Source organism: Pantherophis guttatus, chromosome 1, assembly GCF_059756535.1.
Source record: "Pantherophis guttatus breed Tessera chromosome 1, ASM5975653v1, whole genome shotgun sequence".
NCBI classification, from domain to species: Eukaryota; Metazoa; Chordata; class Lepidosauria; order Squamata; family Colubridae; genus Pantherophis; species Pantherophis guttatus.
This window is the reverse complement of record NC_142063.1, coordinates 119,947,247-119,962,785: the sequence shown is the minus strand read 5'-3', so window position 1 is coordinate 119,962,785 and position 15,539 is coordinate 119,947,247. Positions and strand designations below refer to the sequence as shown.

The following is a 15,539-nucleotide window of genomic DNA, read 5'->3' as shown; positions in this document are numbered from 1 at the left end:
CAAGTCAGGCTCCGCCTGTCTTCTTCTAGCTGTTGTACTAGCGGCTAGCCCTTCCTTTCACAACTGACATGGCTCCAAAAGCTCTTTTGGCTGTTTTAGCTTCAGTTACCTTAGAATCTGACTTTGTTTTGCAACTTAATCTTTATGCTGATATAACTCTTTGGTAATTTCACCTATCTTCTCTTTTCTATACCAACCCCTTTTAACTCTCAGTTTAGTCAAACAATCCCAGTGTATCCAGAGCAGTTTCCTAAATTCTTTCCCATGTTATTTTCCTCATTGGACAGGTGTGTAAAAGGGGTGAAATCTAAAATTTGTTACTACCGGTACTGTGGGCATGGCTTGGTGGGGGGGCGGGGGGGATGTAATGTGACTGGGTGGGCGTGGGCCGAAGAGCCGAAGAGGTTGCAGAAAAAAAAAATGCTTTTAGAAGCCTCTGACAATCAGGCAACTCAGCTGGGATCGCCAGAGGCTTTTAAAGGCATTTTTGTTTCTACCACCTCTTCGGCTGAAGAGGTGGCAGAAAAAAATGCTTTTAGAAGCCTCTGATGATCCCAGCTGAGCTTCATGATCATCAGAGGCTTTTTTTTTTTACTTTTAAAAGCATTTTTTCAGCCAAAGAGGTTGTAGAAAAAATGCTTTTAAAAGTTAAAAAAAACAGCCTCTGATGATCTCGCAGCTCAGCTGGACATGGGGGAGGGCAGGGATTTTTGCTACCGGTTCTCCGAACCACTCGCCACCATCGCTACCGGAGCGGGTGATCCGGTCCGAACCGGGAGCATTTCACCCCTGGTGTGTAAATATACTTCTGGTAAATTATTTCAGAGAAATTCCCCGTACTCCTTTTGTCCAAATCTAGGTTTGTGGAATTTATTTATTTACATCTAGTCATATACGTGCCCGTCAACAAAGCCAACTCTGGGTGGCAACCAAATTTTATAATTTTAAAAAAATATTCTTAAGTGCAGAGGAGAGCAACCAGGATGATTAGGGGACTGGAGGCTAAAACATACAAAGAATGGTTGCAGGAACTGGGCATGGCTAGTCTAGTGAAGGACCAGGGGGGACATGATAGCTGTCTTCCAATACTTGAGGGGTTGCCACAGAGAGGAGGGAGTCAAGCTATTTTCCAAAGCACCTGAAGGCCAGACAAGGAATAATGGATGGAAACTGACCAAGGAGAGATTCAACCTAGAAATAAGGAGGAACTTTCTGACAGTGAGAACAATCAACCAATAGAACAGCTTGCCTTCGGAAGTTGTGGGAGCTTCATCACTTGAGACTTTCAAGAAAAGATTGGACTGCCTTTTGTCAGAAATGGTATAGGGTCTCCTGCTTGAGCGGGGGGTTGGACTAGATGACCTATAAGGTCCCTTCCGACTCTGTTAATCTGTTAAACATGCCTGAAATCTGGTGTGACGTCTGCACGATTATTGTCCATTTTTTCTATTTCTTGTTTCATGTCTTAAATTTCAAAATTACATGATGCTTTCTATCAAAGTTCTTGTTAGGGTTCCCACTACTTTTACCTCTTCAACCAGCTTATCCACATGGGTTAAGATCAGATCTAGGAATGCTGGTCTCCTGGTCTCCTCTTAAGCCATATGGAAAATGAAACACTCAGCAAGACTAATCTGAAATTTTGGCCCCTTGCAGAATTTGTTTTCCAACAAATGTCTTGCTGGTTGAATTCTTCAATGATGATGACAACTCTGATCCCTAAAAATTCCCCCAATTCATTCAGAAGGGCATTATCCAGAACTGCTGCCTGATTTGACATTCTGTAGCACAGCCCAACAGTGATATGCAGTATAGATGTATTTGTTTTCTGTATTCTGACTTAAACACTTGACTGGACTCTCATGCTCTGATTCCCAGAATTTAATAGATATGTGCATTTCCTTTGCATATACTACTACTCCTTAACTTTTCTTTAATGCTTAAATTATACCATTACTGTAAATGTTTATATGCCATTCATTAAGTTTGGGTCCTTCCAGGTTTGTTATTTTAATACTACTTGCAATGCTCAAGGACTTCAGAATACAACTCTATTGTTTTATTGATGGACTCTAAAAAAGCTGTTTTTTGCACATCAGGGGAAATAACTTTGGCTCAAAGGAAAAACATTGTATCCTTATCTTCAAAAGGTGGCATGGATGCATGCTAAAATTCTAATATCTTCATTAGTAAAATGCAATAATAAAGCCTAAAATTTTATGTACATTTGTCTATTAATTCCTTTAAGTTTGGGTACTAAATATAATTCACATTTAAGCAATTGTTGGATCAGTAAAGATATGGTATACTATTTGGTTTTTTTAAAATGCTAAATTAACTGTATAACACTTTAAACCTTTTCTCTATAATATGGAAATTGGTAATGATTTCTGCTCTCAGCTTTTGGTCTGCCAAGGTTTTATCCTTGGTAATTTCAGGATAAGAGTCCAATGTCAGTTTCCAAAGATGTAGTGCTTTTCCTTTCTTCTTTCTTTCTCTTTCTTTCTTTCTTTCTCTTTCTTTCTTTCTTTCTTTCTTTCTCTCTCTCTCTCTTTCTTTCTCTTTCTCTTTCTCGTTCTCTTTCTTTTCCTTCCTTCCTTCCTCTTTCCTCTCTCACTTCAAACCCTGGTAGATTTCTGGGCCATTTTAGAACTTCATTAAATAATTGCTGCATGAGGGTTAATGGACCACAGACATTTCACAATATATAAACTGTATACATGCATTTCTAATTTAGACAAAAATGCTCTTATAGAGTTATGAAAAGCAACATACTGTATGTAAGCCCTGACAAATAATTATTAAGCCTGGAGTGAGATTTGAATGAAGGATTCTGAGCCAGCTTTTCTCAAAGACTGGCTACAGGAAAGTCAGCTTCACATAATGTGCTTAGCACTTGACAATAGCAATGGCAATAGCACCTAGACTTATATACTGCTTTACAGTGCTTTAAAGCCCTCTCTAAGAGGTTTAGAGTCAGCAGATTGCCCCCAACAATCTGGGTCCTCGGAAGGATGGAAGGCTGAGTCAACCTTCACAAAATGTTCATTTAGTGAATTAACTGAACTACCTGATCTTCTACATTACTCCTCACCCCCACCCCACCTCCAAAAAACAACAACAACTCAGCAGTGGCCTAGTACTCTAGGTCTGTGCCAACTCAAACTGCTAGTCTCCATTTAACCAGGAACAGGAACTTGAAAGCCATGACAAGTCTTGGGTTTCAAATCCAGCTCCTGCCAATTGAAAGGATTTGATCTGTATTCAGTGTCTTGAATGGCCCCAGCCAATTGTGGCTTATTGAATAACTCCTGGTTACTGCTTAAGAGTGTGTAAATCAAATCCAAAGAGGAAGTCGACATATTTAAGATGGCTATTAATCTTAAATTAGTTCATGGCAGTTAGAGGGAGTCTTGAAACCTAAGGGAAATCATACAGTAAAAAGTATAAACTATCTTTTGTGAGACTTTAAAAACTTGGCTGTGTACCTGAACCTCAGAATGTATTAAGAGCCTTGAGTCTTGCCTCTACTATTAGTTGATTAACTATCTTGGCTGCTGTATATATTTATCTTGATGGTGATTTATTGTTTTTAATTGTTTTCACTGTTTTATAGTTTTAGAACTATGACTTGGCTGTGAAGGTAGCTACAGAAATTTAATCAATAAATGTTATTTCTGGAATTAGCCTGACTTCAATATGGAAACCATTAGGCAATTGTATTTGCATATTTTTTTTTGGCATAAAACGTTAGTTGTCTTTGTATTAGGGGTCTTTCACCTGGTCCATTTACTGGCAAAGCAGCACATTTGATCATATGTTTATTTTGTGCAATTGCAAAATAAATACTGGTTGTTTTCCTCCCCTTGTCTGGTTAATTGAGACAGTTGCTGGGCAATAAACTTTTTTCTTTTTGTGACAAAATAGACTGCCCCACTAGCCTAAGGAACATCCTTGCTGGTACATCTGGCAATTTCCTATCAGCAGGAGTTTTTCCAAAGATTTGCAGCAACAGTGATAAGGGAAACAAATCTCACTGTAATTCCAACAAAAGGCCTCTTGTGTAGGTAGTCTGGTGTATGATATTCTGGTCAGAGTTCTAGGCAATCAAAAATACCTGCAGTGGTTTTCTTTTTACTTCTGGGAATTCTAAAAGAACCTTCAGAAGGTTCATTTGTCCATGATAAATTATTCTATTTTTGTGAATTTATTTTATAGAGTCTGTTAAGTCAGATCAAATGGACTATGTATATTTGTGGATTAATACTCCATGCTAAATATTTATAATCCATTAAAAAAATCACATCCAAATCCTGTGCCTTTGTTCTTTCAGCCTCTTCTTGTTTTCCAAGTTCATCACTTGATTTTAGTTTATTCTTTGTACTTCTGACCTCTTGTATGTGGTCTACGGTCAGTTTGTGTTTGAGAAGAAAATTCTTAACTTTTTAAAAATAAAAATCTTCTATAGAATCTAAATCTTCTTTCTTGATACGTGAACACCATCCCTTCCGATTTATCCTAGCAAAATGGAATCTTTTTTTAATTTTTCTTTCTTTTTAAAATATCTGTCAGAAAGACATACCGTAGGTTTTTTTCAGGCTTCTGACAGGAATTTTTTTCAGGATAATTATACCTACATTATAAATCTTCATTTTAGTCTTAAAATGGCAATCCGGAACTTGATCTCTTATTCTTCTCTTTACAAAATGAATCAATGAATCGCTTGGGACTTTTCTAATCACAGCATAGCAGGGCTTTATTCTATAAATTTTGTCCATTTTGCCATTTATCTTTTCTTCCTGACAATTCAGTAGTTGCGCCAAGCCTCAAACCATCTTATTCTTTATATTTTCTCCAATATCTTCCGGAATAACATGAAACCATAGCCGTGTCCCTTCAAGGCAAAATTATCCAGATCACCTTCATGCTATATATCTCTGTGTCCATTCTATGTTCCGGAAAGCCCACTTCCTTGTTTATCTGTCAGATTTCTTGCATCATTTGATATAATCTCTTTGCAAAATTGTTGGGTTATATTTTCTATTTTTGTCTCCACTACTTGTATTGTTTTAGCTGGATGTTCTTCCAACATAGTTCTCATAAGATTTAATTCACCAGATTTTCTTTGTTCCTGCAGTTTTTCTCTTGTCATTCTTAGACTTGATTTAATTTTTATAAAATTTAATAAAATAGTTTTTATGGCCAGTTTTTTTTAAAAAAGTTTTATTTTATATTAAGTTGGATCAGAAATCAATAGTTTGTTTATTTAGTACTCTTTTATTCTGAACAGTCTGATAAGTCTTTGGCTCCCTCCAATAAAAAAATAATAATAAATCCTATGCAAAATCTTTTTAGCAATTTTTTCAGTACTATTGCCTTTGGGTCCCTCTTGTGTAAAAACAATAATTCTATTAAATTCAGCAACCTTCTATTAAAAGTTCTGTTAAAAGTTAATTGTTTCCTCTTGTGGCTAATATTGAAATAATACTTAAATACAATGCAGCAAAGGCAAATCAGGTATTCTTCTTAACCAATCATATCAAGTCTTTATTGAAAAGCCTCAAACTCTCTCAAAAGAGTTTATAAATCCTCCCAAAAGCAAGCAAAATTATGTAGAGAAACTAAACAAAAATTATTCAGCTAATAAAAAAGAAAAATTTATAGCCATAAATTTGCAATTAATCTAGAAAAGGATGTCTATGTGTCATTTATTTATCAGAATGCATTTCATTGGAATATATGTTGGAATGTATTATGTGCAACAACCACAATAGTATTCAACAAATAGATGACAGTGTTTGTAAATTTGCTAGGTATGATCTATAATATATACTCTATGGTCCTTTTGTTCTGAGATTATCCTATTACAGTTAAAATTGTTAAGTAGCAACGCCATGACTGCTAGATATTTTCATATATGGTGGACGTGTAAAAAGATTAAGGCTTTTTGGATAAAAATATGGTGGATTATTCAAAATATTTTGAAGAAAAAAATTAAATTTACACCACAGTTTTTTCTGTTGGGAATAGTTACGGATTGTACTGTAATAGAGACTAAGCTGGTTTTGAACTTAATAACGGCTTCCAGGTTACTGGTGGCACAGTACTGGAAGAAGGAAGATCCACCTACCATTGAGGAATGGACATTAAAAGTTGTGCATTTGGCGGAAATGGCAAAATTTTCATCATACCTTAAAGACCATTCAAATGAGAGATATATATCGGAATGGAGAAAATGGATTGATTACTTACAGAAGAAGTATCCGAATAAGAAGATTCATATAGCTTATGAATGAAATAATATTAAGTAGTTTATGTTTGTTTTTTCTGAGTTATAAGGAGTTAAGGATCTAGGGAGAATATGAAATGTAATAATTTGTTAGCACATTTTAGTTTTTGGTTTGTGAATGCTATACCCTGTGCTCGTTCTGGGAAGTCTAGGGAGGGGGGTGGGGGGAGGGAGGGGAAGGGAGGGTGGGAAGGGGAGGGTGGGGGAGTGAAAATGTTTGTATTTTTCATAAAACTTTTCAATAAAAAAAAGTAGCAACGCCATGGTGACTGTACACTTTATTTGATCTGTAGGGCTATAGGGCTATAAATAAACATAATTTCTAACGTATTTCAACATAATCCTGCTGTATATGATTCATCATTACTTTATTGAAACTACTCTGGATTTTATCTTGATTCATTGTTGCAGTATTGTGGACTGTTGGCTAATATTTCTTTATAGATAAAGAAATGTTTAGAGTTTAGAACATTTCCTTCATCCAAAGCCAAGAAAATTCAACCATCCCAGAAGAAATAACATTTATTCATGGAAAGAGTCCTACTCTAAATGAGCAAGACTTTGCCAAGATAGGACATTAAGGTATTGCTTCATCCTTGGCCCTCTGATCATCTGGTCCTCATAAAGAATTTTAACCATTTCATTGCTGTGAATATTTGATTTATACAGCTGAAAATTGCAACACTATTCCTAGGGAATACTTGTTTAAGATCAGAGAGCATAAAAAAATCCACACGAACTTTACACAAAATAGCAAAATAAAGTTGCATTCCAGTTTAGCTGCACAAAAGATATTCAGATTTGGTGTACCATAAGATTAATGAACGTAGTATTGTCCTTTTTATATAACCAGGTATTAACAGTTAATAGTGTTTGAGTCAGAAATGTACCTTTATAAACTAGAGTATGAAAGCTTCTATCAGTAGTGGACACTTCATTCCTATTTTTTTTCTTTCTGGATTGGGGATGACTAGCCCAAAGTCACCCAGCTGGCCTGTTCCTACCATGATGCCTTAGCCACTCAGCAAACTGGCCCTCAAATATACATGGGTGTGTTTGTATGTGTGAGCATTCGTACATTTGTGCGAATGTACATTTGTACATGGAATCATGGAATATAAAAAGTGGAGATCATCCAATCCAACCTCATACCTACTGCAAGAATTATTGCAACTTCATTGAAGATGGCCCTCCACGTTGTTTAAACCTCCTCAGCAAAAAAAATTTAATGACGGTACTTTCAAATGTCATCTGTCCCACTGTCGAACAGCTCTTATCATGAGGATTTTTTTTTTTTAACGCACAATGAAAATCTACTTCCTTGTAATTTTAATGAGCCATTCCTCATCTTGCCTTCTGGAACAATTCTTTCCCATTTTCTATACAACAATCCTTCAGAAAGATGAAGACAGATATCACGTTCCCTTCAATCTTCTTCTCCTTGTCCAGTTACATGAGAGCAACATTTACAATCCTATAAGAGCTGTGGTGGCACAGTGGTTAGAATGCAGTACTGCAGGCTACTTCTGCTGACTGCAGTTTGGTAGTTCAAATCTCACCAGGCTCAAGATTGACTCAGCCTTCCATCCTTCCGAGGTTGGTAAAATAAGGAATCCAGATTGTTTGGGGCAATATGCTGACTCTGTAAACCACTTAGAGAAGGCTGTAAAACACTGTGAAGCGGTATATAAGTCTAAGTGCTATTGCTATTCAAGATCAATGTTGTGTCAGAAGTTTATATCAACAATAAGGGAACCTAGTAAGGCATTTGTAGGGTTATGTCCTTCAACTTTACAGAAAAACAAGCACAGGAAGATGCTTAATTAAACAATGTGAAAAGTTTGGCCTTAAAGTGACAATGTAATGACCTATTTAGGGATCCACAACTTTCTGTATTATCTTTCAGCTCCCTCGTTTACAAAAAAACCCCACACACTTCCTTTTCCAACTCTTCTATTAAAACTAGGAATGGGCTATAAATAAAGGCAAAGAGATGCCAGCAGTTTCCTTGCATCTTCAGATCTAAGTTAAATAGTCAAAGCAGGAAAATAAAAAATACGAGTTATCATTAAAAAAATGAGTTATCCATTAAGTGTGTCAATATATCAATTAGCCTTTCTCCCACATTCATGTTCTTCTCCTAAATTTTCTTCTTCCTGAGCTGTCTTTTCTGGGGTTTTTTTTTTTCATACCCATCTTATTTGAGAGGTATTTTCAGCTAGCTTCAGCTACTACATGATTCAAGAAACCAGGTCCATATTTATTTTCCAGCAATCAAGACAGGATAATCCCACATTCTTTCAATTGAAGATTTGCAACAGTTGGAAAGAAAAAAAAAAGATACCTCTGAGGCGAGAGAAGTTGTCTCTTAGCCCTTATAGTTAAAAGGAAAGTAAGGGTCTTCCCCACCTGTACATTTTTCTCTTGTAAACGATATTAAATGAGCAAAATTAAATAAGAGGGAATCCCAAATCACGACCATAATCATTTGTTATTATTGTAAATATAGCATTTTTATCTTTCAGAAACAATGACTATTGACAATAGTAGTAACTCACAACAGCACAAAAGCAATCACACATTTTTTGACCCATTTTGCTAAAGTAACACAGGGAGAGCAATGCCATTACTTTTTATTAGGAAGGAAGACTGGTTTTGTTAGACTTTCTTTGAGCTGCAATGACTAAATGTTTTATTTTAGGTGGCCTCCCACTGAGAATTGCAAAGGGTTGCAACACACAAACACACACATTGCAACCTTATTGACTCAACAGGGCCCTCTGAAGGTGCGATTGCTGCTTGCTGCTCATCTGGCCTATATTTTTAAAATTATTCTAGACAACTATGGCTTCAAAACAATAATAGCTGAGTTTGCAAAATGCATTAAACCAAAACCCAAAGAAACCTATTGCTCAACTAAATGCACAATATTTGAACTCAGCAAAAATATTCTTCCTCAGCTTGGGGAAGGAAGACTAGTACTTCAATTCTCAATTAGTCCATATTATGAAACTCGTTTACTCTCACTGTGATTTATTTTACCTTCAAAAAAAAAATATTAAATATTTTTAAATTGCTTTTAAATTTTTTGTATATGTGCGTTTTAGTGTTGGCTGTGCACTGCCCTGAGTCCTTCGGGAGAAGGGCGGTATAAAAATTTAAATAATAATAATAAAATAAAATAAAATAAAGAAGCCCATTCTTTAATGGCAGCATGAACATAAAAATCAATTTTATATGTCAAAATAAATATTCTGGAGCCAAAATGCAGTATGATTATTTTTAGTGTAGTTCCAGATTTCATTTTTCATTTTATAATTTGGTAAAAATAAGAATCTTGATAGTCAAATCCATCTGTACCTGAGAAAATATCCATTTTAATTGGACTGAACAACTTTATTCCAATGTCGTGCCTCAGCTAAGTCCAGAAACAATATCTGAAGGCAACAGTTCATATCCCCACGACTGCTCTCCAACAGCTGATTTTCTAAAGCATGTTCCTTCTGAATCTAAAGAAGGTCTACATTAGGGCTGTCAAACTCCTGGCCCATTGGCCAGATGTGTCATGTGCTGGCCACTCCCATACCCAAATTAGTGAAGGGGAGGGGAGTCCCAATACATCACGTGACGCTGCCATGACAACGTTTGACACCCTTGGTCTACATCATTTGTGACAAACAGCCATAGATTTGCTTTCCCCATCTCTTAGCCACCATCTCTTCCAACAGCCACGTGTTCCATGGTGAATAGGGCTTCTTCAGTCAGTTCTAAATAGATTCTAAATCTTCATGGCTGGTGATTCCCCTTCTGTTCTGGTAATATAAGAAGTGGATAAACACTGGAGAAATAGCTACTACTAATGTATGTAATATTGCAGCCTGAAAATAACAGAGTGTAGAGAAGATCACTGCCTTTCCATAGTGACTTTATTTCCAACATATAACTTCCACAGGTTAGTCTTCAGCCCCTCTGATGTATTCCCTTTTTGACAAAGCTGTGTAGATTCCAAATTCACAATAAGATTGCTTTAAAAGTCATTGTTCAATTTTGAAGGACTCTAAAAATATTTTCCCTGAGATTCAGCAGGCAAGATACAGCATTATCAATTCTGGATATTTCATTTTAGTGGTATCATAAAATGTCAACATTTGGCAAACATTTCCCAGTAGTACATACAAATCAAAAGTGTTCCAAATTTCTCTGTTCCAGAATGCAATGTTCACAGACTCTGAGAAAGCAAGCCAAACTGAAGAGTATAGCTGACAAATCTCTTACGCCAAACAAAATAGCATCACAAAAGACTATTTCCTATTTCATTCAAGATTAAAAAAAAACCTGGTCTGATAAAGACTTTGTGCTGTAACAAATAAGAGACTAATTGGAATTAAATTATACTTGGCTGTGCAAAGCATTCACAGAAGGTACTTCACAGGTGCAAAAATCATGAATGTGTAGATTTAGCCACTTGGCTCAGGAATCCCTTTCAAAACAGCTGCACAAGCTTGGAAAAAGACAGGGCTGCTTTAATGATCCCATGTGAAGCGCTTTACTCACATTGTTACATGTTATAAAGCATCTCTTTCAAACCCTTTGCTCAGTTCAATTGTAGATAACAGTCACTATAATTACTTACAGTAACACAAATACTAAGTTCAAGACAATGGTCCTGAGACACTTGAGTTAAATATCACAAAGTTGCCCTACACAATCTTCTGGAAGCAACTTGCATGGGATCTGTCGAAGGAAGGCTGAAAGACCAGTAGTATCTTCCAAACAAGCTTCCTACTTCCATTCTCCTGTTCTCACAGGAATTTAAGCAATTTTTGGCCTGGGGTTTTATGAAGAGTGAGAGCTGAGAGACTTTCCATTAACACTGACATGCTTGATCTGAGCCTGGACATTTCAAAAAATCTGTGCATGGTGTAGTGGTAGATGTTATTCCAATCTTCACAGTTCTATTAAAAGAGGGGAAAGTGGAACAAAAGTATATAGTAACAAACTTCCGTGAACATACACGGTTGCAAGTTGCAAGATGATTTGGTTCTTAAGAAAAGGTTTGGCCGAGGAAGGGGGGGGGGAGGCCAAACTTCCTTCTCAAGTGCCAGTCAACAACTGGAAGACAAAAAATAGCCTCAGTTTCCACACATGGATTAGTCTCTAATGGAAACAAGAGAAGTCGCCCTTGTAGTGAATTGCAAGAGACTTTGCTTAAACCCACAAAAACTGTTTCAGTGACACTTTGCTATATGCTGTGCCATCCCTTCCTGCAGAAAAACAGCATGTAGGAATTGGGGATGCATGTTGGGTTTTCAAAAAAAATCTGCTCTTCCATCCATGAGGTGAGACTCTTCCTGGGAGGCTGTGATCCCACTTGTCATAGTAAATGGATAAACAGCACTGGAATCAGAGTTTCTGACGGAAAAGATCAAGTAAAACAGCCATTCCCATCATGTTGTGGTGTAAAGACCAGTGATCCATGTTGGATGTTTCTCAGTGTGACAAAATCCATTTTGTGTCTGCACTGCTCCTTGCAGAAGTCTGATTCAGCTCCGACACTAGACTGGACTCTTTACTTAAAGGTTTGCTTTGTAGACATCCTTTCGTAGTCGCACTTCCTTCAGTACCCGGGCCCGGAAACTGTCCCATTCCTCATCCCTCTGGCGCTGGAGGCCCATGGATTCCTGAATCTCCTGGCAGTGAGTCCGTAAGAAAGGATTATACTGTTTTTCTTCACCAATGGTGGAAGGACACTGTGGGGCGCAGAGAATTAGCGGGTTACTTATTCTGAATGGGAAAAAAAAGTCAGCAATAGGTACTTTGCAGAGAATAAGGAAAATAACCATGATAGAAACATGCAAAGACTATTATCTAAACAAAAGGGCATTTTTTAAGACATACCTCCATGATTCATTGGAATATAAGAAGGGGGGTAGAGCAGACCTGGGCATTTTATAGCCCACGGGCCACATGTAGCCCACAGTCTACCCCTGTCCAGGCCATAGCGGTCAGTAGCAGAACATCAGCATCAGAAGCGGTAGCAGTGTCGGGGTGGCGGCAGCATCGGGGGGGAGGGGGGGAGGCTACAGTGTCCATAATGGTCCCAGTTTCTTATGTGGCCTCTTGGAAAAATTAATTGCCTGGGGTACAGCATAACCTACATGCAACATTCTGCTAATAAAACACTAAATAATAAATAATAAAACATCACTCTTCAACCAATGACTGTATTGCCTCTAATCTATTAAATGCTAATCTGGGAGGGTGTCCTCACTTAAGGACTGCTCTGTTTAGTGACCATTCAAAGTTACAATGGCACTGACGAGTTTACTTTATCATCAATTCTCATGCTTGGGACTACTGCAGTATCCCCAGAGTTATAGGATCAAAGAATTGGACACTTTGGAACTGGTGGGTGTTTCTGATCAACACAGCATGCTGCGATCATATGAATATCACATGATCATATGATTCACAAACAGTTTTTGATAAGTAGAGTCAATGGAGTAGCCAGCAGTAAAATTGCAATAGGGGGGTCAGGTGATGTCTCGCTTAAAGACTGTCACTTGCTTAACAGCCAAGTGGGAGTGATATAAGCCTGTCATGCCCATGTATAGTTTAATGATCTGAGTTGCTTGTCCCATGTGTTCTTTAAATGAGGATTATTTGAGTGCTACATGGCAACTAAAGGGGGAAAGGGAAAACATACACAGCTTTTGGAACTGTTTCATTCTAAAAGAAATTACCAACCACAATGGCTTCCCACCTTCTCCACCCCAGGTTTTCTTTGGGGTGACAAATGGATCCCTTACCACAGGAGAAGGTGGGAAGCCATTGTGGTTGGTAATTTCTTTTAGAATGAAACAGTTCCAACAGCTGTGTATGTTTTCCCTTTCCCCCTTTAGTCGGCAACCTAAGGTTGGCAACCTTAAACACTCAGAACCATTTGGACCCGTTTCCCACAGAAAAGAAAACACAAAACCCTTTTGACATCTAAAATGAAGATAATGCTGCATGTATCTTTTTTTACCTTTATGTGTTGCATATATGTAATCAATGAACTGCTACAGAGAAAGCAAATTTTTATTTCTGCATGCAACAAAAACATTTTGAACTCTGAAAAAAAAAATAGGTCGAAAAGCTCAATAAATCGCGTGCCGGCGGGTGTTGCACATTGGCGGTTGTGATGCATGTTTTGAGCAACAGGGAGCCACAGCAGAGGGATTGAAAGAGCCACATGTGGCTTCAGAGCCGCAGGTTGCAGACCCCTGCCCTACCATGAAAGAAACATCCCATGCATACAAACAGAGCCACTCCTTACTGTGCTTCTCTTTTCAAGCCGCTGTTGGTTCACCCACTGGAGCTTCTGTTTTAGAAAGGGGTTTTCTGCCTCCAGAAGGCTTGCAAACATTAGGCATTCAAGTGCATACTCATGCCCTAAAGAAAAAGGATGAACAGTCAATACAGTGTAATCATCCAGGGCCCCTCAACATCTCTGCTACTTCTGTATTTTAAGCCGCTTAATTTGTGGAAAAACAGTGGTTTTTCTTTGAGGATCACACAGACTGCTAGTAGAATCCTCGGGGCAACCTCCAGGCAGTTTTTTAAGTGGTCCAATATAATTTCAGAACCATCACTGGATCAGTGATGAAGGTCATTCAGGTGGGCTTGGCTTCCGCACAGGTAGTTATCAATTTACGATAACAATGGGGATGGGAATCTCCACCACGACAAGATGTGGTTATAAAGCATGACCACATCGCTTAGCAATGGCAATCCTTGCCGTCCCAGTTGCTGTTGTTAGAATCCCACGATCATTAGGTGAGGCAACTTCCTGCCAGTTTTCCGTGACCCAAGTCAGTGGGGAAGCTGGCAGGAAGTTGCAAATCCCAGGTGGCTTGCAAGCAGGTAGATAATGCCAGGTAGGATACAATGCATGAGGGTACAAGGGAGTGAGGCAAGGCTTGGGAAAGGAAAGGAAGTAGGGTAAGGCTCAGTGTGGGTTCCCAAAAGTTGTACAGTCAGGGACGATATACAAGGATGTGAGGGAGGTACTCCAAAGGGGAGAGAACGTAGTTTTTCATTCCAAGTTCAGAAACTGGAAAAAAGCAGAACAAAAAGGTGATGCATGGTCTACCTGGCCAAAGCAGGGTATCTTCAGCCAAGTCAGCTGCTATATCTAATGAAGCCAGCATTGTTTCTGGTGTGCCTTCAAAGATCCGACCTAGAAAGCAAAAGGAACAAATTCATTCAATGAAGAAGGACATGAGAGACACTTCGCTGCCTATATTTCAATGTAACAGTTGGTTGCCTCTTCACATATTGTATCTACTGATGGATTTGTTCCCACTTTCAAAGCCACTACATAATTTCAGATAGAAGGGTCCATATTTCCATGTTTTAGGTACTGGGAGGCCATTCCAGATGCTTGCAGAAGTGTCTGCTGCCCTCCAATGGCTAACAGAGGCAATATTCACAATTCCCACTGGGGAAGCAATAGCAATAGCACTTAGACTTATCTGTGTTTCTGAAAATAAGACCGTCTCATAGTTTTTTGGACCCTGAAATAAGCTCTTGGCCTTATTGTCATGCGCTCAAAAGCCCGATTGGGCTTATTATCAGGGGATGTTTTATTTTGGAGGAAACAGGGTATATACCGCTTCACAGTGCTTTATAGCCCTCTCTAAGCGGTTCACAGAGTCAGCATATTGCCCCCAACAATTTGGGTCCTCATTTTACCCACCTCGGAAGGATGGAAGGCAGAGTCAACCTTGAGCCAGTGAGAATCGAACTGCCGGATTGAAGGCAGTCAGCAGAAGTAGCCTGCAGTACTGCACTCTAACCACTGCGCCACCGCAGCTCATAATTCATGAAGAAATAATTCATGAGGTTGAGCCTGCAATACAAGGAAGCCAAGTTGGTTTCCTCCTTCAACTGGAAACTTACCACAGCCAGAGAGGAAGAGGAGGTCTCCCGAGAAGAGAGAGCTAGGACCTTCAAACGGTTTCCCATCCAAGACATAGACCATGTGCCCTACAGTGTGACCTGGAGTAAAGAGAGCCTTGAAGTTCAGGCGCCCAATCACTATAGTCTCCTTGTCCGTGACGGGACTGAAAAGGAACAGCATGTTTATGGTCACAAGCTGAAAGGGACATCAGAGAACCAATGCCAAGTCGTCTTATAATATTTAGATGAACACAAAACAATAAGGCAAATCGTCTTATATTTATAGATGAACAGGAGAGGAGGGCCA

General features: G+C 38.4%; 1 protein-coding gene across 1 annotated transcript in view; it reads right to left on the bottom strand.

The window, feature by feature from the left end:
* Positions 1 to 10,197: 10,197 nt before the first annotated feature.
* PNKD (PNKD metallo-beta-lactamase domain containing) overlaps positions 10,198 to 15,539 on the bottom strand; it is a 31,895-nt gene continuing 26,553 nt past the window's right edge. The window contains exons 6-9 of the mRNA XM_034421617.3: positions 15,233 to 15,396; positions 14,424 to 14,510; positions 13,608 to 13,723; positions 10,198 to 12,039 (exon numbers count right to left, since the gene is read on the bottom strand). Coding sequence (XP_034277508.2) covers positions 11,863 to 12,039; positions 13,608 to 13,723; positions 14,424 to 14,510; positions 15,233 to 15,396 — 544 coding nt within the window. The 3' untranslated portion in view covers positions 10,198 to 11,862. The remainder of the gene's footprint in view (positions 12,040 to 13,607; positions 13,724 to 14,423; positions 14,511 to 15,232; positions 15,397 to 15,539) is intronic.